Source organism: Marmota flaviventris, chromosome 9 (genome assembly GCF_047511675.1).
Source record: "Marmota flaviventris isolate mMarFla1 chromosome 9, mMarFla1.hap1, whole genome shotgun sequence".
Taxonomy (NCBI): domain Eukaryota; kingdom Metazoa; phylum Chordata; class Mammalia; order Rodentia; family Sciuridae; genus Marmota; species Marmota flaviventris.
This window is the reverse complement of record NC_092506.1, coordinates 631160-654238: the sequence shown is the minus strand read 5'-3', so window position 1 is coordinate 654238 and position 23079 is coordinate 631160. Positions and strand designations below refer to the sequence as shown.

Below are 23079 nucleotides of genomic sequence, written 5' to 3'. Positions count from 1 at the left end.
ACCTTTTCTCTTTATAAGATGGTGACTTCAAGTCTATGAGTGATGGAAAGCTGACCAAGGAGCCTCTCCTCGGGTCCTGCATTACCTGGCTCTCACAGTGAGAGTTTTCCTTTCCATGCACCACTGTTTCTCTGCTGGCTGGAACACCTTCTCCTTCAAGTGGGAGCCTGTGAAACACTTGCTGGCAGATGCTTTCCCAGCTGGTGCTGATGCTCCGTGCTCCATGCTCCTGGAGCAGAAGCTAGGAGACCCAAGTTCCACAAGCCCAACACTGCCCCTTCTCCTGGAACCCTTGTGGAGGACACGCAGCCCAGCTCCAAACCACTGGACACATGGGTTCTGTGTGCAGCCAGCCAGGGCTTGTCTCTCTCCCCTAAGGAGATGATGGCCCTGCCCCAGGAGGTGACAAGGCCAACCTCCTCCCATGATGATGCCATTGGGCCTCACACTTCCCAGCAGCTTGGTAAACATCTTGTTTCCTCCTTTCTTTCTGATTCCCCACTTGTGCTAGTTCCTGGCATCCCCTCCAGGGGACGTTAGAACTGGGCAGTGAGGTCTCTGGGGCCTGGAGACGTTCCAGTGCACAGCTTTGCTTCATGGGCCCTACACCTGAGTGACACAGGGGGCCTTCCTCAAAGGAAAAGGATTCTCAGGGACACCCAGGGCTGGTTTTAAATTAGTTTTATTACAGAATGACTTAAGGTCTAAACAAATACCAGGTGTGGAAAAACACTGAGTGTATAAGCATACACACGTATGGTCAATCACAGAAAGAAACCCAGGAAACAAGAAAACCAAGGTGGGGAGCATTAACTTCAGGGACAGAGGTGTCCATTGGCTGGGCGCAGTCAGAGAGGCCCCAAGCTACACCCTACCAGGTTCTATGTGATCTGAGCCCCACCACCTTGTGTGATGAGTCCATAACAGGTATGTGGGCCCACTATTTTCCTCTCTAGCATCTCAGTGACCTGTCTCTGAATGCCTGGACATGTCCTGCCTGGTGTCTTGGCCCACGCAGGGAGGGCTGCTGAGCTAAGCAGGGCCGTGCCTTCCGGATCAAGGATCTATCTGAGGCTCCTTGATAGGAGCACACCTTGCAGCAATGCAGGCATTGCTTCCCCAATCTTCCTGGACCCCATCCTAGGTGCGTGGGTCAGGGGCAGGAGGTAAGTTCCACCACCCTGCAGCCTCATGGCACCCTGAAGCATGAGGCATGTTCCCTGTCCTGATGTCCTGAGCACTGGGGCCTGCCTCCTGGTCTATCACCCCATCAAGGGCCACAAACACTACCACCCACATGTTGTTCATCTTCTGGCCAGGTCTGCCAGCAGGGCAAACAGTACAATCAGCTATCCTGTGTGGTACTGTGGGTACCACTGCAGGTGCTGGCAGCTTGTACCATAACCTGTGCTGGGGGCTGTCACTCACTGCTTGGTCTGATCCACTCACAGGTGCTGGTGTTTACATCTCCACACTCCAGCCCAGCCCAGCCCAGCCCAGCCCAGCCCAGCCCAGCCCAGCCCAGCCGCAGCCAGACCACAGCCTAAGCCTGATCCCTCAAGGGAAAAGAGCTGTGTGGGCACTGGGCCACCCCAAGGGCTTCCTCTGGCCTCGAGGCAGACCTCTTCCCAGACAATCTACCTGGTTGTCACCTGGTCATTAAAGAGGGGAATTGGGGGGCTGGGGTTGTGGCTCAGCGGTAGAGCACTTGCCTAGCTTGTGCAAAGCCCCGGGTTCAATCCTCAGCACCACATAAAAATAAATAAAATAAAGGTATCGTGTCCAACTACAATTAAAAAATAAATCTTTAAAAAAAAAAAAGAGGAGGAATTGGGGGCACCACTGTGTGTGGGGATTTTCTCAGGACTGTAGCGCAGGCCTGTAATCCCATCCACTTAGAAGGCTGAGGTAGGAGAATCACAAGTTTGAAGCAAACTTGGTCAACTCAGAGAGACCCTGTCTCAAAATTAAAAATAAAAATGAGCCAGGCATGGTGGCATAAGCCTCTAATCCCAGAGAATCAAGAGGCTGAGGCAGGAGGATCTTAAGTTCAAAGCCAGACTCAGCAACTAAGTGAGACCCTGTCTCAAAGTAAGAAAAAAATGGGCTGGGGATGTGGCTCAGTGGTTAAGTCCCACTAGGTTTAATCTCTGGAACTAAAAAAATGAACTTAAAAAAAAAGTGAAAATATATACTTGCATAGCATGCACAAGGCCCTGAGTTCCGCTCCCAGCACTGAAGGAGGAAAAAAACAGACAGACAAAAAAAAAAAAAAAAACCCAAAACAAAAAACAAAGCACTGGGCAGACAGGGCTGGTAGTGCCAGAGTGAAGTCACCCAGGACATCCTGCAGCATGGAAAGTCCTGCAAGGCAGAGTGTTACTGGAAAGGCCCTGGCCCTATCCTTGGATCCGAGCAGGAACCAGTTCTAGAGACAGCAAAGGAACAATGATCCTCTTCAAAGCCTCTTCCTTGGTGTATGGTGTACCCACAGTTCCCTGCGTTCCTGTGGCCTGGGGTCTCGGACACAGGCAAAGCCCCAGCCTTGAGGGCACTGCCACTTCCTCCAGCAGACAGAACTCCAGTCCCCAGCCCAGACTCCCCCTTCACCTCCCCTCCCTGGCACTCACCACTAGGTGGATCAGGTCCTTGAACAGCAGCAGCACAATGCCCCAGAAAGCCACATCCAGGGTGTAAGTGCGTGAGCCTCACAATCAAAACCTCCAATTTGACACTGGGCAAATGCCTTTGGAGGAGGCTCAGCAGGGCAGGATGGGGAGGGGGCCACTTACCAAATGCAGCCCCAGACACTACTCATCATTGGGCCATGGACCCATAATCCCTGAGACTCCTTGCCCCAGTCTGGGACCGTTCCCAGGAGATACCACCCAGGCCTGGGCTGCTGGCTACAGACCTGTCTGGTTTTCAGAGGCCCCCTGTGTTCTGCCCTGAGAATAACTATGTGCCCTCTACATCCTCCAAAACAGCCTCATCATGCCTAGGGGCCAGCCTTCAGGGCTGCTACTCAGGGAGATGTGGGGGTACCGGCTCAACCCATTGGAACAGGAGGTCCCTGGGGGTAGATGTGCTAGTACAACTGGGTGGGCACATCAGGGATACTGATCAGCAACAGACTGCCTGATGGGCACCCCCACTCCAGGGCTTGATCCTAGGGAATGTGATAGGGCCACAGGGGGTCATTTTGGCATATCCTTACCACTGACCCCAGATGAGGAGGAGCTGGTCTTAGAATGCTGGATGTGGCCTGTGGCTAGCTGCCCCTCTTAGTGCCTGGTTGGAACCACCCTCCCTCACACCTGCACCTGTGCCAGCCTAGAGAGTGGGCATTGCACCAACTCTGAGCACTGTACAGGCTAGCCCCACTGGAAGCCCAGGATGCTTACAGAGACAGGTCACTGTGGACAGATATCATGGACTCAGATTTGTGTCACTCTCTCCAGGGCGCGACTGCTCAGCTCTGCGGATCATATGGCAGGTACCGTGCCCCAAGCAGACACTCAGTGCTCACTACCACCAGTGGGCACAGCGCTTCATGTATGTGCACATGCCAGCCTTGCTGCAGGGTCAGGGATGGGCCTTGGCTTCCTCCTCATTCTCTTCTTTAGAGCCTAAGGAGGCCCAGAGTTTGAGGCAGTGGCATGGCAGCCACCCTCAGGAGAGCACCTGGAGCCTCAGCTCCTCGGGATGATGTCCTCAGTTCTGCACCAGTGGCAAGCTCAGCCAGCTCTGTTGTGTTAGGAACACCTGAGGGGCAGTACAGGACAGGTGAGTGAGCAGGCAGACCCTGCAGCTCCCAAGTGCCACCAATGAGCACTTGTAGGGCATGTCCCTTCCACAGATCCAGAAGCTTTCCAGTGGCTAAGTCCAGCCTATGGTCTGACCTCAGACCTGTGAATCTCCAGCATAGGACACTAGGTGGTAGGCTCAGGTCTGTCCCTCTTCCCAGCCCTACCCTCAGCTCTGCCTATGCCAAAAGCCCCAGCTTCCTCTTGGCTGCAGAGCTGGAGGCCCTGTAGTGGATGAGAACAGGGGCTCCTGGCGCTTTGGTGGGTGGTCAGGAATTCCTCCTTTGGACTGGGCTGGGCAGGAGGTAGAGGCCAGTGGTTGGGGAGGTGATGCGTGCCAGGGTGGCTCCCTGCCCGGGACTCAGCCACTCTGGCTGTTTCCAATCACAAGTTGCCCTAGTTGGAGTAGAGCTTGGAGAAACAGTGGTGCTGGCGGAGCCACCCTCTTACCAACCAACCAGTTTGGCCCAGCCTCCCTCCCTCTCAGCCCAGGACTTGAACACCACCTACCGGTTGACCCACCCGCGTGGACACCCGTGCAAGTGCAGCGTAGGGGAAAACCGCCTTGGGCTCGGCCCCTACCCCTGCGACTCCCCGACGCCTCCAGCACCCTGGAGACGTTCCCTTCTCGGAAAAGGGCACTCCCACCCCCGCCTCCCCGCGCGCACGCAAAATCCGAGCAACCGCGAAGTCACAACGGCTCTGAGGTGACAGGCCTGCCCCTGGGGTGATGTCCCCGCCGCCACACCCGGCTCCGCGGCCCTCACCTCCGGACGCGGCGGCCGCCAGTCTGCCGCAGGGTCTTGGCCCCGGGTCCACGCTGCCGCCCGCTCGGCCCCGCCGGCGCTGGCGGCAGAGCGAAAGGACCGGGGCCGGCCGCGTCTACCCGGGTCCGCGGACTCGGACGCCGCAGGGTCCGGGGGTCCTCAAGCGGGTTCAGCTGGGGAGGCCAGCGCCTGCGGCCGCGAGCCCGCGCGCCGAGACAGGTGCGCATGCGCCGTGCGGCGCGTGGCCTGCGTGCTCTGGCGGCGCGCTCCGCCCCGCCCCGCTCCGCCCCGCCCCGCTCCGTCCCGCTCCGCTCCGCCCCGCGCTCGCACGCGCCCTCGCAAGCACGCGCCCTCGCAAGCACGGGCCCTCGCAAGCACGCGCGCTGGCGGGCGTCGTCCCGTGGCCATGGCGTCCGAGCGGCTACCCAGCCGGCCCGCCTGCCTCCTGGTGGCCAGCGGCGCCGCGGAAGGTGCGTTGCACGGGCGCGTCACTCGGGACCGGGACCCTCCGGACCTCACGCGGGCCTGGGGTGTCTGCAGCGGGCTGCGGCGGGGAAGATGGCGCCGGCCCTCGCGTGCCCCTGGTCCGGGCTCGGCCTCGCGCTCGCGCAGGACGTGCTCCGCACAGAGGCTGCTCGGCTGGGCAGAACCGCAGGGATTCGCCCAGACCGGGGTTCCGCTGCCCGCGCACTGGGTCCCCGGCGGGGGAGGGCCGAGCGCGCGATTCCTTCGTGGGTCCTCTAGTAAGTGACCAGCCCGAGGTCACGTTACGGGGGCTAGGGGACCGTCACGGAGGTGGGGGGATGGGGCCTGCTGAGCTCCGGAGCCCAAGTGAGGCGCCCCCCCCCCCCCCCAGGAGGCTGGAGGAGCCCAGAAGGTGTGGGTTGAGAATCTCCAGAGGCTCCTGCTGTGGTCCAGGAAAGAAGTTGAGGACGTGGGCCTGGACGGCTCTGAAAAGTCCAGCGGGCTCGGTGGGCCGTGGACGGGACGGGTACCGAGTGAGAGTAGGAAGAACTGCGTGGGCAGAAGCTGGGAGTGGTTTGAGGAGGTTGGCTGTCTTTGCTACGTGGACATTTTGCAGTCAATGTGTGTTAACTAACAAGAGTGCATAAGGAAGAAAATGAGGTTCAGGGATTGGATCCCGGGACTGAACGAATGTACAAGTCACAGCACTGTAGCTGGGCTGGGATAAGGTCTTTAATCCCAGCGACTCAGGAGCCTGAGGCAGGAGGATTGCAAGTTCGCTGTCTGCCTGGGCAACTTAGCCAGCAGGCCATGTCTCATATAAAAAATAAAGAAGGCTGGGAGTGTAGGTCCGTGGTAAAAACACCCCTAGCACCAAAGGAAAAGAGGGAGGGAGGAAAAGGGAAGAGAAGACATTAGCACCTTAGAAGGTGATGTGGGTCTGCATTCCCTGGTAGTGGAATATTGTTCTGGGCCTAGAGGTTTCTCTACCTCGCAGGCCTTGCTCCTCCCCCCACCCCAATGTAATCCAGGGCCCCCTGCATCCTAGGCAAGCCTTGACCACTGAGCTATTTCTTTAGCCCAGCCTTGTTTCTTTTGGAAAGGTCCTTTGGCAGGCAGAAGTGGGCTGGGAACAGCTTGGTGGAAGTGGCAGAAGCCCAGAGCTCAGTGGAGGAAGGGACCCTGGGCCTGGAGTGTCCTTCCTCAGGCCAGGATACCCAACGCTGTCCCTTTGCCTCTGGCTACAGCCACACCTCCATGGGAGCAAGCTTTGCTCACTGTCTCTCTGTCCTAGCCAGGGTGCCTTGGACCCTGGTGGTTCTGCAGGGAAAGAGTTGAGTAAAAGGGAACCCATACTTGGGTTTTCCCTTGGAAAGGCCTGTAGTGGCTGTGTGAGAGAAGAGGAGGGTGTGGGCAGTTGAGGTGGGCTATTTCCTGCCCCCAATTTAGTTGGGGCCTGAGGGTCCAGGTTGAGGTGGCCAGCTTCAGGGAGAGCAGGCCCCAGGGCAATGCTGAGCTGCTGGTCAGCTGGCAGGTCTCTGGTCAGGGCTGGCAGAGCACAGACCTGGCCGTACACTACACCTCTGATTGCATCGTCTGAGCTTCAGCTTCCTGGACTTGAAGGGCTGCTGTCCTGTCCAAGGGCTGTAAGAGGTGGGCCTTGGAGTGGGAGAGAAGGGGTACTCCTAAGGGCGGTTCCAGGACCAGGAGAGGAATACCTGGGCAGCCTCCTGGGGTGGGGGTACCTAGCAGAACTGTTCTCCTGCAGGAGTGTCAGCTCAGTCCTTCCTCCACTGCTTCACGCTGGCCAGTGCTGCCTTCAACCTGCAGGTGGCGACTCCTGGGGTAAGTTCAGCCATCCGTCTCCAGTGGATACATGAGGTCCCTGCCTCTCTTGGGGTGAGGCCACAAAGTGCCATTGCTTCTTAGGAGTGGTGAGCCCTCTGCAGTTAGTATGACCCAGAGGGTGCTGGCTTGGGGTGAGGGGTCTTCAACAAAATCTGGTGCTTCCTCCAAGTCCTGGTGCCCATTTCCTGGGCTCTGATGCCACAGAGGTGAGGGAGAATTTTTCCTTGTGGTCTGTTTTTACACATCTTCAAGTGAGAGAGGTTTGGTCCTGGTGCGGGGACTTTGAGAGAGGAGGGTCGGTCTTTGTGAAGGGACATGCACAGATGTCTCCTCTAGGAGGAATTCCCTACCCGCTAGTGGTTGGGCCCAAGAGGGAGTAGGATGTGGTGGGCTACAGTAGAGACCTCCAGGTGCATCAGCTCAGGTGTGGGACTGCCCTGGCTGCCACACTGAGTCTGGTTCTGTGGTCTTTTCTCAGTTGTTTTTCTTGTGCCTGACCCATCTGTATGGCTGCTGGTGGGACAGGGTCATCCATGGGTGACCCCTGCCCAGGGCAGCCAGTGAAGCTGACTGCATTATCAGGTGCCTCTGTACCCTGAGGGTCTACAGTGGGTCAGTGTTCTAGACTCCCTGTGAGCCATCAGTGGGATGATCCCCCGCCCCCATGCTGACCTTCAGCCTTTGGGCTCTGTTCCTACAGGGGAAGGCTATAGACTTCGTGGATGTGACTGAGAGCAATGCACGCTGGGTGCAGGACTTCCGCCTCAAGGCCTACGCCAGCCCTGCCAAGCTCGAGTCCATTGACGGTGGGCCGAGACCACTCCCTGCTGGGCTGACATGTTCCCCCGCCCCTGGGTGGTGTGCTTAAGGGTTAGGGGGTTCAGGTGGTTTGCCCCTGAATCCACCCTGTGGCTTACCCTGAAGTGCTGTGACTGTCCAGGGGAGTTTCCAGTCCACATCAGGGCTCCAGGATTCCCGAGCTCCTCTGGGAGAAGAAAAAGTCCAGCTGGGCACTTGGGAGTCTGCCTGGGGCCCCCGCCTGTAGTCTGTGTAGGGGAGCTACAAGTGATGCCCTCTGGCCTGTGTGGCAGAGAGGAGCCGAGGGTCCTTGTGGAGAGTCTTCCCTGGCCACACCCTTGTGACTGATACACGGCCTCCTGGCCAGTGTCTCCCCACAGGTGCCCGGTACCACGCCCTCCTGATCCCCAGCTGTCCTGGGGCCCTGGCTGACCTGGCTAGCAGTGGGTCTCTGGCCCGAATCCTGCAGCACTTCCACTCTGAGAGCAGTAGGTGACAAGACACTGGAGGATGGGTGGGCAGATGCTGGGTGGGGTGTGGTCATTTCTCCAGCCAGTTGGCAGGTGTGGAAAGCCAGGCACTTGTGACAGGCCAGTGGATGTGTGCTCTGCTCTTCACACTGAGGGAGCAATCCCCCAAACACTATGCTCTTTGGTCCCTTCCCTGTGGGCTCCCAAGGGGGTTGGTGGGGATGGGGGCATTATGAAGGGCATGTCAGTGGCTGGAGCAGGACATCCCTTAGGGACCAGCATGCAGACAGCTCAGGGTTCCACCCAGTTCCTGGACCAGTGCCAGGAGCCCTTGGGGAGGGTCTGGGTGATCCCATTACAGGGCAGGGGCACCACCTGGGAGTATCTTCCCCACCTCACAGGGCTTCCTCTGCAGGCAGGGCCATCTGCAGTCAGTTAATGGGCCTGGAACTCCCTGGGGACCTTGCCTGTGCATGTACCTCAGCCCCCGAGCCCGAGGCCAAACCTAGTCCTGAAGTATGCTCTGGGCGGTGGCCAGGTGGCCAGGGCATAGGGGAGCTCCTGGGGGGGGGAAGCCCAGGCCAGCATCCAGGGCCTTGGGCGGCCTTGCTGTTTGCAGAGCCCATCTGTGCCATCGGCCATGGTGTTGCTGCCCTGTGCTGTGCCACCAGTGAGGACGGGTCCTGGGTGTTCCACGGCTACAGCCTTACAGGGGTGAGTGCCTCAGGGACAGCCAGTACCCTCAGTCAGATTCCTGTGGGCGCTATGACTGCTGTCCCTATGTCTTTTCTGAACTGAGCGCATGGACATAAGGGTGGAGGTGGACTGGGGCCTTTTGGGGTCAGACCCTCATGTGTGGGCACTATGGGAGTCCAGGAAGGGGCTCACCCCAAGGCTGCCAGCTCATCATTCTGTCGGGAAAGTCAGGCCTTCTAGCTGTAGTGGGTTTGTCTCCCAGGGCCACCCCATGGGGCAGGGTGGCTGGCCTTGCCCTGGTCTCTTGCCATCTGCCTCAGCAGCAGCCCCCACCTCATCTTGCTTCCTCACCACTGTGCGATGGGTGAGGGTCTCCTCTGATGCACTGTGGTTTGACCTGCCTGACCCTTAGGGTCAACCTTTTGAACAGGGGTGGTTACCAGATAAGAAAAGAGTGGGCTGTGGGTCTAACTCAGCCCCCTGCCCCTGCAGCCCTCTGTGTATGAGCTCGTAAGGGCTCCTGGCTTCGCCCGCTTGCCACTGGTGGTAGAGGACTTCGTGAAGGACTCGGGTGCTGGCTTCAGTGGTGAGCTGGGTGGGCACCCCACGTTCACAGGAGATGGGTGGGGGTAACTTGCTGCATCCTGGGGAGCAGCCAGCCAGGCCAGCCCCCAGGTTATGTGCCTGTAGACTCCTGTGGCTGGTGGCTCAGCCCCAGGCAGGCTGACCTGCAGATGACCACTGGACGCTGTCTGGTGCTCACAACCCCTCAGTGGCAAGAGTGAGTCTGGGGTATGCAGCACCTAAGGCCTGTACCCTTGGTCCTCTTAGCCAGCGAGCCAGATGCTGTGCATGTAGTGCTGGATCGCCACCTGGTCACCGGACAGAATGCCAACTCCACTGTCCCTGCTGTGCAGAACCTGCTCTTCCTCTGCAGCAGCCGGTGAGTATGTGGGAAAGGGCTTTGGCTGGATTCCTGCCTTGACTGGCCCCTCCACCAGGCCATGTTGTGGTGTACACTACAGCTACCTGAGACTCAACCACATCTGTCCCCTAGGAAATAAGCCTGCAGGTGGACACTGCCTCTTTGCATTCATCTGGGCTTCCCCCAAAGCAGCTGGACTTGCTCTTGTGTCTTCTGCTGTCCTCTGAGGACCCCACTGCTCCTGGGACTGTTATGCCTGCAGGAATCAGCCCTGAGGGTGTCAACTCTTGTGAGGACGATGCCCTTGGGTGCCATGGGTACTGTGCTGGCTGCTGGGTGGTCCTCAAGAATTGCAGGTTGCATCCCTGGGAGGACTGGTTAGAGTTCAGAGTGCTCACCACCCACAGGAGGGTGCTGGATGCAAGGGACCAGGGACAGGGGCCTCCTGTGATCAGCCACTGCCCTGCCCTTCAGCTGTTGGTAGAGGCTCAGAACCGGGCTGGCAGGCCAGAGCTTCCTCCAGTGTCTGACCCTTGCCAACGTGAACAGTTTTCTGGGAGCCCCGTTTCCCACACTGGTTGAAATTGCCAGGAGTCATGCTGAAGAACTTGGCCTTCTTTTACCCCTTGCTGCTGTGGGTTTCTTTTTCTAGTGATGCTGGTGATTTGGGGGTGCAGATTGGTGGTAGAGTACCACTGGGTTCAGTCTCCAGTACTGGAGGGCGGGGGGAAACAAGTGCTGTTTCCCTCAGCCTGCCCTCTGGTCTCTGGCTTCTGGCAGCTGAGCCCCCAGCCCTTCCACCTGCTCCACCTGGGTGGAGTGGCCATGGGTGGGTTCTGGGTAGGGGAATGGCATGAGTCCCCGCCTCCCAAACCCTGGACAGGCCTTTGCTGGGAACGCCAGGTCAGTACACGACCACTTCCTCCTGGATAGAGCTTGTTTGCTGCCTGTCCTCTGGGGGATCTGGCGAGCAGCCCATTAGCCCTGGAGTGGGTGCTCCTGAAGAGCTCAGTTCCTCTTGCCCTACACCTGGATCTCTGCCCCATCCCTGACCTGCCACGGCAGGCACCAGGGAGGCTCCCAGTGCCAGGGACCTGTGGGAGGCCCCTCGTCTAAGTGCAGAAGGAAGCAGGTCACCAGGACCCCCCAGCCCACACTGGGAAGTTGTTCAAGACCCCCACTTCAGGCCGTGGGCCGCCACCATCTGCCCTGAGCTCTGGTGATGTGACATCCTGGTCTCTTCAGGTGCTGTAACAGTAAACCGAACCTGTGACTTCTTGAGGACAGAAATTTATCTCATGGTTCTGGAGCCTGGAAGTCCAGGGTCCAAGTGTGGCCCATCCAGTGTCTGGCCTCCCGGCTTCCAGAGGGGCCTCTGGCTGCCCCTCACATGGCAGGAGAGTTGGGAGCTTCTGGGGCCCTCTGCAAGGCACTGGTCCCATTCATGGGCACGCTACCCTCAACATCATTACCTCCCAGAGGTCCCACCTCCAAACGCTGTTGCCTTGGGGTCAAGTTTCTGTGAGTTCTGGGGAGACAGCACTGCTGACACTCGTTCAGAGATACTGCCTGGTCAGCTGCACCTGAGCTCATGTGCAGATCCAGGTGTACATGGATTTGAAGATGCAAGGTGTGCTGACTGGGCCCAGCCTCTGGGGGCTGGGGGTGGGGTGTCAGGCTGGGGAAGAGGAGCACAAAGGGGTAGAAAAAGTGGCCACTGAGTGGATGAGGCTTTCCCCACATGCCCAGTGTTTGCAAGGCATGCTTACATCTACCCAAGAAAAACAACCAGCCCACATAAAAATGGTACATGGGTGTTCATGGCAGTGTTAATCACTGAGAATAGACAGGGCTGGGTGTGGCTCAGTGATTAGCACTTAACTTGCCTGGCATGCATGAAGCCCTGGGTTCCATCTCTAGGATCACAAGAAATAAATAAAGGACAAATGGTTGCCGAAGTCCGGCTGGGCAACATAACCGAGAGGTGACAAGCAACTTGAAGGTTGAAGCGGGAACTACTTTATTGCGAGTGAACTCAGCGGGAACTGAGCGAGAACTCAAAGTAGCAGGCACCTGAGATAGCAGGAGCCGCTTCTCTGCCAGACAGCAGAGGTATATATACTTAACTAATTACACACAGCTTAACTTAATTAACATCATCTAGATACAGCAGTCAGCCAATTAGGAATCCCCATCATCTTAATGGCTCGCTGGCGTTGCTTCACAAACCACTCCTCCTGGCAAAGTGCCACGCGCCATCTTGACTTGGTTGTGGCCCTCAACAAATGGTGGCTTAACACAATGGAATATCATCAGTGTCTTCTGTTAGTGTCCATCAATAACGGTATCCATAGTGAGCTGTTTGGCCATAAAAAAGGGGGGGGGGGGCTAATATACAACAAGGCAGGCCTGATCCGCACTGAGAAAGCACTCAGTCACCAAAGCCTTCAAGTGTTTACATGAAACATCCAGAAACAACTGAGTGGGTATCTCATGGTTCTGATCAGTGTTGAGGGCGCATGGATGGTAAGCACTACCTGCAGTTGACATCCGCAAAGCTTACAGCCTGGTGTCCCCTGAAGGCCCTGCTGCTCTCCAGCTGGGAGGCACATTGCCAGTGTAGAGAGGGCTGGGGGCAGTAGAGGCTTTGGCCCTTGCCTGTGTGTTGTGCTGCTGGGGACTGAGGGACCTGCTGGACATGGGTGTCTACAGGCATGAGGCCATGCCACCCCTACTTGCCTTAGCGTCCCTGGAGGCAGGCTCAAGCTTGGTGGGGAAAGGTGGTGGCTGCCTTGGAGTGGTGGGGCCTTATGTGGGCCTAGGCACTCCATGATTACTGGCCAGCCCTGGGGCCTTGCCAACTGCTTCCCCAGGCTCTGGCCCTAGAGTCTAGGTGCTTGGGCCGTCCGAGGTTGATATAAATGTTCTGCTTTCCTGGGTTTTCCACATGTGGGTGACACTGGTACCAGTGCATGTTGCTGTTCCCACAAGTGATACCACCAGTCTTACCAGAACCTGCTCAGGACAGGGCAGCCTGGACCCAGAGCAGAAATCCCATTGACTCGCTGGTGCCTGATGCTGCCCTCAGGTTTGGCTGCGACCACCCCAGGGCAAGGCCCACCTTCCAAGCTAAAGGCCTGTAACCACCAGCTCTGAGTGAGGAAAGATGCAATTGCTTGGTGTTGGGAGCTGCCCCATTCAGATGACCTTCAAGTCCTGACACAGGGGGCTCTGACCAATTACTACATTAGTGACTTGGGCCTTGTCCCAGCTTTGGATAGCAAGGCATGGCTTCAGGTATAGGCATAACCACTGGGATTGAGTAACTCACCTGTTCCTTTGTAATCCTACCCCTTGCCTCATTTGAATGGCTTCTCCTCCTCCCCCCCCCACCTTGCCTCCTTTGTGGGAGCTGGGTTAAAGGAGCTGTCACAGAACCCAAAGGAAAAGGTATTTCTCTGCCTCTGATTGTTTCATGCCAGCCCAGTTCACCTGGCATGACCCTGACTGGTTTAGTCGTGTGTTGTGACAGTTTGGGTTATCCCAACTGCCATCATCAGGGATCTTGCCCTTAACCCCATCTCCTAGGTCATAGTCAACGGCACTTGGTGCTGAAGGAACAAGGGACACACAGCACAGGAAAAGCAATTGCTTTAATGCAGTATGCAAATTTTACAAAAAAAAAAAAAATCAGAAACCTATGATCCATCGCTGTTCCGATTGCTTTAAAAATGCAAGATTCATCACAAGCCATGTGCAGTCAGCCCCAGGTCTGGGGTCCAGCCTCAGACACTACTACTTGCCATTTTCTGTGCTGAACATTCGTTCCTAGGAATGAGCACAGAGTGAACTGCACAGTAAATCCTTGGCACCCCCACCAAGGCCACTGTACATATGGGCTGGGCCAGAGAGTCCCCAGAACTTCCCAGGCTCCAGGACGGTCTGGGCAGGTAGGTCAATTAACACATGGCAGATGAGTGGGACCCAGGGTCCCCAGAATTCCAACTGTGCCCTGATCCAAGTGACTCCCAGGCCTGGTTTCCCGGGGTCAAGCCAAGGAGGCTGCCCTGCCCATGTGGAACTCACCGTCAGCATCCGCTCCAACTTCACAGCATCAGCAGCAAACTTTCGGATCCCATCAGAGAGCTTCTCCACAGCCATCTGGTCCTCGTTGTGCAGCCAGCGGAAGGCCTTCTCGTCTAGATGTATCTTCTCTAAGTCGCTAGCCTGGGCTGGGGAGACACCACAGCCCTCTGTGCCTGGCCCGGCCCCTCAGGCCCACAGCTGGCCTAAGGCTCTAGGCCTGGTGTAACCATCAAGAAAGCCCTTGGTCCCCTGCAAGGGACAGTCTGCACGGTTCTGCCAACAACTTGACCCACACCAGGGGAACAGCCCTCTGCCAAGCCTCACTCCCTGCCTCTTGGTGCCGCATGGTCCTTGGACAAGGGGTCCACAGAATCACCAGGGCAGAGATAGGGCTGTGCAGCCTGTGGCCTCTTCTGGGCCCAGGGCCTTACCTATCTTGGCTGAGAGCACAGGTGCCACTTTGGTGCTGTCCTTAAGCAGCTCCCCTAAGAGCTTGGGTGAGATGGTGAGGAAGTCACAGCCTGCCAGTGCTTTGATCTCGCCCGTGTTGCGGAAGGAGGCACCCATGACGATGGTCTTGTAGCCAAACTTCTTATAGTAGTTGTATATTTTGGTGACACTCTTTACCCCTGGAAGAGACCTAGCCATGTTCCAGGACAGCTCCAGCAGCACTGAGCCGTGGTCCCCCCACCCTGCCCTGACTGTGTCTCTGACCTTGTTCTGGGGGCACACGGGCAGCTCACTGTTCATTGACATGCACCCCCCCGCACAAATGACCTCAAAAGGCAGCTCACCAGGATCCTCCAGGGGCTCATAGGACTTCTTGTCTGTGTTTGCCACGTGCCAATCAAGGATGCGCCCCACGAAGGGGGAGATGAGTGTCACACCTGCCTCAGCACAGGCCACAGCCTGGGCGAAGGAGAAGAGCAGTGTCATGTTGCAGTGGATCCCATGCTGCTCCTCCAGCTCCCTGTGGGGCAGGCAGGTGAGGCTGAGTGTCTTTCACGTGGGAAGCAGGAAGAGCACATCCACAGCTAAGCACAACCTGGGCCTCAGTGGGGTCTCGCTGGACAGAGGCCAGGGAGGTTCAAGTCCATGCTTGCCGCACTGGAACCCAGCCCTCACCTTGTCAGAGGCTGCATCACCTCTAACCACAGCTGGGACCCAGTCCTCCCTGGTGCCTGCAGCAAGCCCACAGCCCCAACCTCTCTCAACAGAAGTCCCTTGGATGTTGGGCCCCTCACCCAACACCCGCCTATCTACTGTGGACACCCTGGCCTTTTGTCACATGGCCCGGGTGAGGGCTGGGACAGTCAAGCCTCTGTTGAGGCCCCTCCAGTCTAAGTTCCCTCTCAGGGACCAGCTTCAAAGGTGGACTAGACTCAGGTGACCAAGTCTGGCTGCAGAGCTTATGCCATGCTGGCACAGCTCCTCTACTGACCATGTGGCCCGGCGACCCCACTCATCAACATTTGCCCACAAGAAGCAAAAACATGCATCCGCACCAAGATGTGCACACCCACGTTCACACATTATTTATAAGAGTCCAAAAGAGGGCTGGGGATGTGGCTCAAGTGGTAGCGCGCTCGCCTGGAATGCGTGCGGCCCGGGTTCGATCCTCAGCACCACATACAAACAAAGACGTTGTGTCCGCCAAAAACTAAAAAATAAATATTAAAAAATTCATTCTCTCTCTCTCTCACCTCTCTTAAAAAAAAAAAAAAGTCCAAAAGAGTGAACAGCCCGAGCTAGCAGATGGCTCAGTGGTCCACTCAACAGGGAGCATCACTCAGCTGCAGGCAGAACAAAGCACTGACACCTGCCACAGGGTGGAGTCAGCCAGACATGAGGGCCCACACGTCCCCTGTCGACTTAAGAGGGCAGTTCAGTGGCTGCACAGGGTGTGGTGGACGAAGGAGCAGCTGCAGCAGCAGACGGCAAACCATGACCTCCCAGGCCAGCTGACCATGTTACCAACGTGGCTCCCTCTGGCTGAGACAGGACAGTTTCACTCTGGTTTTCACATTTCCCGTCTCTTTCACTTTGAGCATATAATTTGTAGAGCAACAGTTTAGTTTTTCAAACTAAGTAAATTTAGGCTATCCTTGACTGGGAAGACTGAAAGATACCACCTGCCAGCTGGTGTGAAAGGGCACTTCCCGGGCTGGCCTGGAGCAGAGGGCAGGCCAGCACAGCTCCCTCCTCGCAGGGGACACTTACCTTCCAGCCTGAATTCCCTCCCAAGTGGATGACAGCTTGATAAGAATTCTGTCCTTGCTGACTCCAGCTTCCTTGTAGAGTTCAATGAGGCGCCTGGCTCGGGCCACCATTGCATCCTTATCAAAGGAGAGCCTGTGAGGGCAGGGGGACCACAGGCCCCTCAGAGCTCGCAGGGAACCCACCAGGAACATCAAGTTGGCAGCAGGGTACCCCGAGTCAGCATTGAGTGCAAGGTAAGTCTCAGGGAGCAATATGACCCAGTCTCGGGCCGTGTGCCGCTCTGTTCATGAGAGGCTGCCAACACCCAGAGAGCAGGCAGCAGCAGGCCATCAGTGACCACAGAGGAGCAGGCCTCCTCCCCAGAGCTACTGCTACCAGAGGCCACAGACAGGAGCAGCCACTGGGCTGTCTCCCCAAGCATTCCCACCTGGCGTCTACTTCTGTGGACACACGGCCTGGAATCTTCTTCAGTATTTCTGCTCCGAACAACACGAAGAGTTTATCAATAGCATTTTTAATCTGGTCTTCTTGTGGCCTAAAATCCAGAGGGAAAGAGCTGAGTTAGAAGCTGTGAGGCACTGGCACCCACAAAACAGATGATGCGAGTTCCAGGCCAGTTTCCTCCTCCATTGGTTGATTGGTTGGTTTTTGGTACTAGGGATGGAACCTGGGGGTGCTCTACCACACCCCCCAGCCCTTTTTCATTTTGATTGGGCCTCACTAAATTGCTGAGGCTAGCCTTGAACTTGCCATCCTCCTGCCCTGCCTAGCTGCTGGATGACGTGCCCACCATACCCAGCTCTTTTTTCCTCTCTAAAACATTATTTTACTGTGGTAAAATACCTATACCATAAAAATTTGCCATTTTAACCATTTTAAATGCACAGCTTGGTGACAGTACGCACACTGACCCTGTTATGCAGCCATCACCATACCCATCTCCAGCACGCTCTCATCTCCTCAAATTGAATCCTTCTATCTTCTGTCACTTGTAAAAACTTACCTTTTCACCCAAAGAAATGACAAATGTTTAAGGAGAGGGAAAACTAATCACCCCGATTTGACCATACACATTGTATACATAAATTATCACCCTGTACCCCATAGATACTTGTAATTATTATATGTCAAAAAGAACACCAAGGGCTGGGGTTGTGGCTCAATGGTACTGCACTTGCCTAGCACATGTGAGGCACTGAGTTCGAGCCTCAGCACCACATAAAAATAAATAAAAGGGAGGATGGTGGAATGAGGTGGACACCATTACCCTAGGTACATGTATGAAGACACAAATGGTGTGACTCTACTTTTGTGTACAACCAGAGAAATGTAAAATTGTGCTCAATTTGTGTACTATGAACTGAAATGCATTCTGCTGTCATGTATACCAAATTAAAATAAATAAATAAATAAAAGGTATTGTGTTCATCTACAACTAAAAAAAAAAAAATTTAAAAATCAGACAGCGTCATATACTTTGATATTCTGGGAAAGGCAAAACTACAGGGACAAGAAAGAGACAGGAAAGGGAGACCTGGGAAAACCTTGGCTGTGGCTGTCACAGTGTATGTCCCGTTTCACCCACCTCTGACCTAAGTTTGAAAAGTTTTTTTTTTACTCTTTCCCAAGCTGCCTGGGCAGACACAGGTAGAGGCAGGTGCTGTTCCAAGGTGGCCAAAAGGTGACAGTCCTTGCCAGCCCACTGCACACAAAGAGGTCTTAAGCTAGTAACACAGAAGAGCTCATGGGCCACCTGGACTGGGAAGCAGAACCCAGCTGGCAACCCCACTGCAGGAGCACTGTGAGAGGAGGGGACAGGGAGCAGCTGCAGTGGGGAGGGCGGGCCAGTCAGTGCAAGCACTGTCATACAAGATCTGGCGGAGCACCTGCAGGCCACTGTACCCAGCTGAAGCTGACCTCAGGAAGAGTCACACCTGTCAAATGTCTAGAAAATGCAAATTTGTGGATATCAAGGGTAGGTCTGTGGTTGCTTGGCAAGAGTACTGTGACAGACACCAATGCACAAATGTGACAACAATTCACTGGACTGTGCTGTTAGGGTTGTAGCTCAATGGTTGAGTGCTTGCCTCACATGCATGAGGCACTGGGTTTGATCCTCAGCACTACGTTAAAAAAATAATAAAACAACGTTAAAGAAAATGATGAAACAACAGAAGGCAGACCAGCAGTTGCCAGAGTCTAGCCACAGAGGCAGAGGAGGGACCCCAGGGGGGTCCACAATGGCACCACTGTCACCTGCACATTCATGCCTTGAGGAGCATACTCCAGTAAACAGAAGGACAGGATAGGAGGGACACCAGGCCACGGAGACCACTGGGACCTGCTGGGCCCTCACACTTACCCGCCCAACTTCTTGCCATAGGCGATGGCCTCCTCCACCAGCTCTTGGTAGGCAGGCATCTGTGCGGCAGCCAGGATCAGGGATGGGTTGGTAGTGGCATCCTGGGGCTTGTACTCATCAATGGCTAGGAAATAATTTTTAAAAGCAGGGAAGTAAGCAGAGCTGAAACCTCACTGGGAGCCCCCAGGGTGGTCTGGGTTCCAAGCAAGACATGGGGACAAATGCGTCACAGCTTCCTACCACAGAGACTGGCCAGGAGCACTGTCTGCAGTTATCAGACAAGAGCCAACCAGAGGCATGAAAGCAAGCAAGCAAGCAAGCATGCCCTGCCAGAGCTGGCTCAGCTCCAGGGCAAAGTGTGTGTCCTGCTGCCCAATGGCCACTGGGAGGCACTGGTCCAGTGAGTAGATCCTGGGTGCTCGCTGCAATAAATACGGTCTCTTTTAACACATTAGTTCTTCCTCAGGAATTCAGAGAAGGCAATGAGGCTCAACCTGAGGTCCTGCAGACCCACTGTCTGAATGGAATGGGCATAAGAACAGCAGATGGCCAACTGTGCCAGGAGATGTGCTGGTTCAGCAAGTTTATTTGACATTTAAGTATTTTTAAAGTGTTCTTTGATGACAAAGCTGTAGAGATGGAGAACAGATTAAGAACTGCAAGGGGATCTCTAAGACCAGAACAGTTCTGTCCCAACTACTGCGTTGGCTACATAAATCTACATGTTATGAAACCACGGCAGAGATACCTCCAATGTAGACACGGACAGTTCACACCAGTGCCTAGTTCCTGGTTTGGACACAACCGGGGGAAGGGTTCCTGGGCTCTCTGGGCTGATTTTGAAACTTTGTTGAGGAGTTAGGAAAGTGTGCTTTGGCATGGTGGAGGTCCAGGTGTGCCAGGACTCACTCAGCAGTGCTCCCAGAATGGAGCATTCCACTGTATTATATTAACAATTAAATTGTTAATATTCACTCATTTTAGGGCTGGGGTTGTGGCTCAGTGGTAGAGTGCTCACCTAGCATGCATGAGGCACTGTGTTTGATCCTCTGCACCACATAAATGTAAAATAAAGATATTGCGTCCATCTAAAACTTATATACATATATAAAATTCACTCATTTTAAAAAGACAGTGCTTGGTTTAGAGATTTCTAAAAATAACTTCCCAGGTCCCTCCTGGTGTTGCCTGAGGGAAACTCCTGCTCTACCTGGAAGGAGAGCAGGGAGTGCTGCAGATAAGGGCTCTGTCCATTGAGCAAATATTGCAAATTATTATCAGTGCTAAGAAGGGAAAGAGCAGAGGAGCAGAAACAGATACAGCACTTTGAAGGCACTCTCAAGGGACCTGGGCTACAGGGCAGGGAAGAAGCTCACAACTCCAACTGGATCTCCTGAAATCCTCTAGCAGAGCCCAGAACTTCTGTCAGAGGAATCTGGTGTACGCAGCCAGACCCCAAGCCAGTCGCTAAGTCTATGCTTTATATTTAAGCAGCCAAATATGCCTAATCACTCTCCAAGGCTCAGCTAGATAAACAATGCGCTTACTCAGTTAACAAGAGGAATTAAAGCCTGTTTCTCAAGTCACCATGAGAAAGCAGAAAAGAGGAAGGTGCTTTGGTATTGGGTGCTTACATCAGAGAAACATTTCATAATTGTCCTCAGTCTTATTGTTCACAGTGAACACGACTGTGAACCCAAGTTCTCTCCAAGCCTAGACAATCTCAATTCTAACAACAGACCCTTTGCTTTGTTTGGTGCATGGTTCTGACCCACCAGGCTCAGCTGGGGAGGATGTCCATTTAGGTCCAGCACCTGCCACAAGTCACCAGCTACACACAGGAAGGCGAGAGCAACAGGCTGAAGGCAGGTAGGTGTCCAGCCAGTGGTCCTGAACCTGCACCAGACCAAAGAGCTATGCCTGTGCTATCAAACGCTGAACGCCTGGGATCAGTGCTGAAAAAACTCCCCACCCACTGACAGACATTTCACAAGGGGCTCCTGGTGTCCTGGAAGCTCCCAGACTGGTATGGGGTCCTGCAGACCTTGCTGCTGAGGAAGGGATGCAGTCCAACCTCCATCTGGAGGCTGGGGAAGACTAATTCTTGGACTCAAGAGTCCACGGAGGATCTTCCCTAACAGCCAGCCTGCTCTTCCTTGACACACCCCTCTCCTGACCCCCAGCCCACGCCAGACCCTCACCCTTGATCCCTAGGCCCTCTTGCGGGACTCCCTGGCCCCAGTCTTCCCTAATCCCCTCTTCCCTGGCCCCGTCCCAGACTCCGCCCCTGACCCCCGGCTCTGCTGTTCGGCGACCCCAGACCCGGTCCTTCACCCTGGTTTCCAGTCCCCTCTTGCCCGACTCGCAGCCCCGCTCTTCCCGCACCCTTGATCCTTAGCTCCCTCTGGCCCGCTGACCTCCGAGTCTGAGCCCCAGTCTCCTCTTGCCCGACCCCTGACCCAGCCCCTGACCTCCGGCCCCGGGGTCCGCCAGGCCCCGCCCCGGGAGCCACCATCTGGGTCCGCGGCCCGGAACTGGGGACGCCGCGGCCGGCAGGGCGCGTGCACCGCGCGGCCCGCCTCGTGCCCCTCACCGTGGAAGTCGCCCGTGTCGGCCACCACGGTGGTGAACTGCTTCAGCTGGTCCAGCGCGGACTCCATCCTCTGGCGCTTCACCGGGGAGCCCGACATGGCGAGGCGCGGGAGCGACGGCCAGGCGGGGAGCGCGTCGGCCCACCATGCCCCGCGAGCCCCGGCCAATCGGAGACGGCGCCCCGCCCCAGAGGGAGGAGGGAGGAGGCCCCGCCCCCGGGCCGCGGGCTGGATCCGGGTTCGCCTGAGGTCGGGGGGGCCGTGGACGATCGCCGCCCCCTTTTCTCAGCGGGGTGCTTCGCTGTGGGGCCCCAGCTGGCCTAGAACTGCTGGGCTCCAGCGACCCTCCTGCTTCAGCTCCCCGCGTGCTGGGACCCAGGGCGTCTCTGCACCCAGCTTCGCCTCTTAAACCGCCACGCAGATCAGAGGGATGCCGCCCCCCGCACGCCTCGTGCGACCCGACGGGTGCATTCCTGCCGGGGAGGCTGAATCCGCGTTCTCCGGGCGGGGACGGCGGGAGGGGGCGGGAAGCAGAGGCTGTCCCTGGCCCGGCTCGCAGCACCGCCCTGAAGCAGCATAAACTGGATGCATGTCAGAGGGGGACCGCGGGGCACCTGCCCGTGTGAACAGGTGTGAAGGGCATGGGGTGAAAGAAGAACCTGCCATGGCCGCATTGCTCACCTACACCAGCTGCAGTTCAGCGGGCCTGGAGCCCCGGTTTAGCTGGGGCCCTCAACACCAAGGACCCTGAAGAAATGTTCTGGGTTGATGGAATGTTCCCCATCCTGACCAGCAGCATCACCTGCTACTCGCACCCAGAACTTGTGAAGTGTCCCTTCCGTGACCTCCCCCAGGCTCACTGAGTTGCTAAGCGGATGGATCCAGACAAGCTAGAGTTGTTCTGTGCTGTCTCTCTGGGGTAGGGGTCACTAGGGGCATATCTGTCAACACTCTTCCAACCGTACATTTTATCACGTGTACATTTTACCTGAAAACCCCTACACTCAAAAACAACACCATTGTCCTGGCATCCTGGGGTGGAAGATGACGGAGACATAGAAAAGTGCCTGCCCCAGTCAGGCCTGGTGGCACCTGTGATCCAGCTACTCAGGAGTCTGAGGCAGGAACGTGTCAAGTTGGAGGCCAGCTTGGACAACTCGGCCAGACCTTAACTCAAACGAATAAAAGATAAAGGGCTGGGGGTGTATCTCAAAGCTCTGTGTTCCATCCTCCCAAAAAACACCCTCAGGATCGGGGCAAGCTTATACCAACAGGCACAGGGTGCCAGGCTGGGCAGAGGGCAGCTGCTCCATCCTCTCTCTGTTTGCATTTCCCCATTATGCCCAAGTTCTGTCCGAGAAGTAGAATGAGAAACCCCTGGGGAGGGGGGAAGCACTGGTCACCCCCCCTGTCTGTGGCAGATAATGTCCACCCACTTGAGATTTTCTCCCCCTTCACTTCATATCCCCCACAGCAGGGCCCAGCACACTTTCCATCTGTGTGGGGTGAGCAGAGCCAACAGGTGGGTGTGTCCAGCACAGTTCCATTTTGCAGATGGAGAAGGAACCACTGGGTCAGGAAGGGAGGAGGGATCCTGCTGGGCCAGGCTCCAGGAGCCAGGTCCTCTGTGGCTTGGAAACTTGCTTGACTGGGCTGGGCTGAAGAAAAAGGTGTCCCCGGACTTTGCACCTGAACTTCATGCTGACTCAGGGAACCGCCCAAGTTGTTTCTTTCTCCCAGCCCTGCATGAAGGGGCTGTGTTGCCCCCTAGGCCTCTGGGGACCAAGCCAGTCACACCTTTGCTACTCAGGCATGTGACACCTGAGTTAAATAAGGTGGGTGTGTCTTGAACAGTGAAGACTGAGCAGCTTCCCTGTCCTTGCTTGGCAAAGGCAGCCCTGTCACCCAGCCAGACCAGTTCTGCCCACTGAGTGCCTGTGAACACAACTGCTTGCCAGGCAGCCAGCTGGAGATGGAGAGCAGGCTTCAAATCCACCTCCCCAAGGACAGGGCCTGGGGGCATGGGTGGGATAAAGCAGCAGGGT

At 56.2% G+C, this 23079-nt stretch overlaps 2 protein-coding genes and 1 long non-coding RNA gene across 4 annotated transcripts; 1 reads left to right on the top strand and 2 right to left on the bottom strand.

The window, feature by feature from the left end:
• Positions 1 to 666: 666 nt before the first annotated feature.
• Positions 667 to 4788, bottom strand: LOC139706838 (uncharacterized). Its single transcript, XR_011708448.1, has 2 exons — positions 4574 to 4788; positions 667 to 3765 (listed from the first exon to the last, which is right to left on the bottom strand). It is a non-coding gene; the product is annotated as an uncharacterized lncRNA (long non-coding RNA).
• A 136-nt stretch (positions 4789 to 4924) lies between these two features.
• Positions 4925 to 10397, top strand: Gatd1 (glutamine amidotransferase class 1 domain containing 1). Of its 2 annotated transcripts, XM_027953587.2 has the most exons (8): positions 4928 to 5043; positions 6807 to 6883; positions 7587 to 7692; positions 8065 to 8172; positions 8774 to 8868; positions 9343 to 9436; positions 9682 to 9793; positions 9908 to 10397. In XM_027953587.2, exons 1-8 carry the CDS (start codon positions 4980 to 4982, stop codon positions 9912 to 9914), a joined length of 663 nt encoding a protein of 220 aa, XP_027809388.1. In that variant the 5' UTR covers positions 4928 to 4979; the 3' UTR covers positions 9915 to 10397. The 2 variants fall into 2 exon arrangements, with proteins under 2 accessions (XP_027809389.1, XP_027809388.1); XM_027953588.2 differs by lacking the exon at positions 9908 to 10397 and having other exon boundaries at positions 4925 to 5043; positions 9682 to 9797.
• Positions 10398 to 13410: 3013 nt separating this feature from the next.
• Positions 13411 to 21180, bottom strand: Taldo1 (transaldolase 1). Its single transcript, XM_027953492.2, has 8 exons — positions 21037 to 21180; positions 18444 to 18567; positions 16509 to 16616; positions 16082 to 16213; positions 14656 to 14831; positions 14293 to 14490; positions 13862 to 14007; positions 13411 to 13603 (listed from the first exon to the last, which is right to left on the bottom strand). The coding sequence occupies exons 1-8, from the start codon at positions 21131 to 21133 to the stop codon at positions 13571 to 13573; spliced, it is 1014 nt and encodes a 337-aa protein (XP_027809293.1). The 5' UTR covers positions 21134 to 21180; the 3' UTR covers positions 13411 to 13570.
• Positions 21181 to 23079: the final 1899 nt, after the last annotated feature.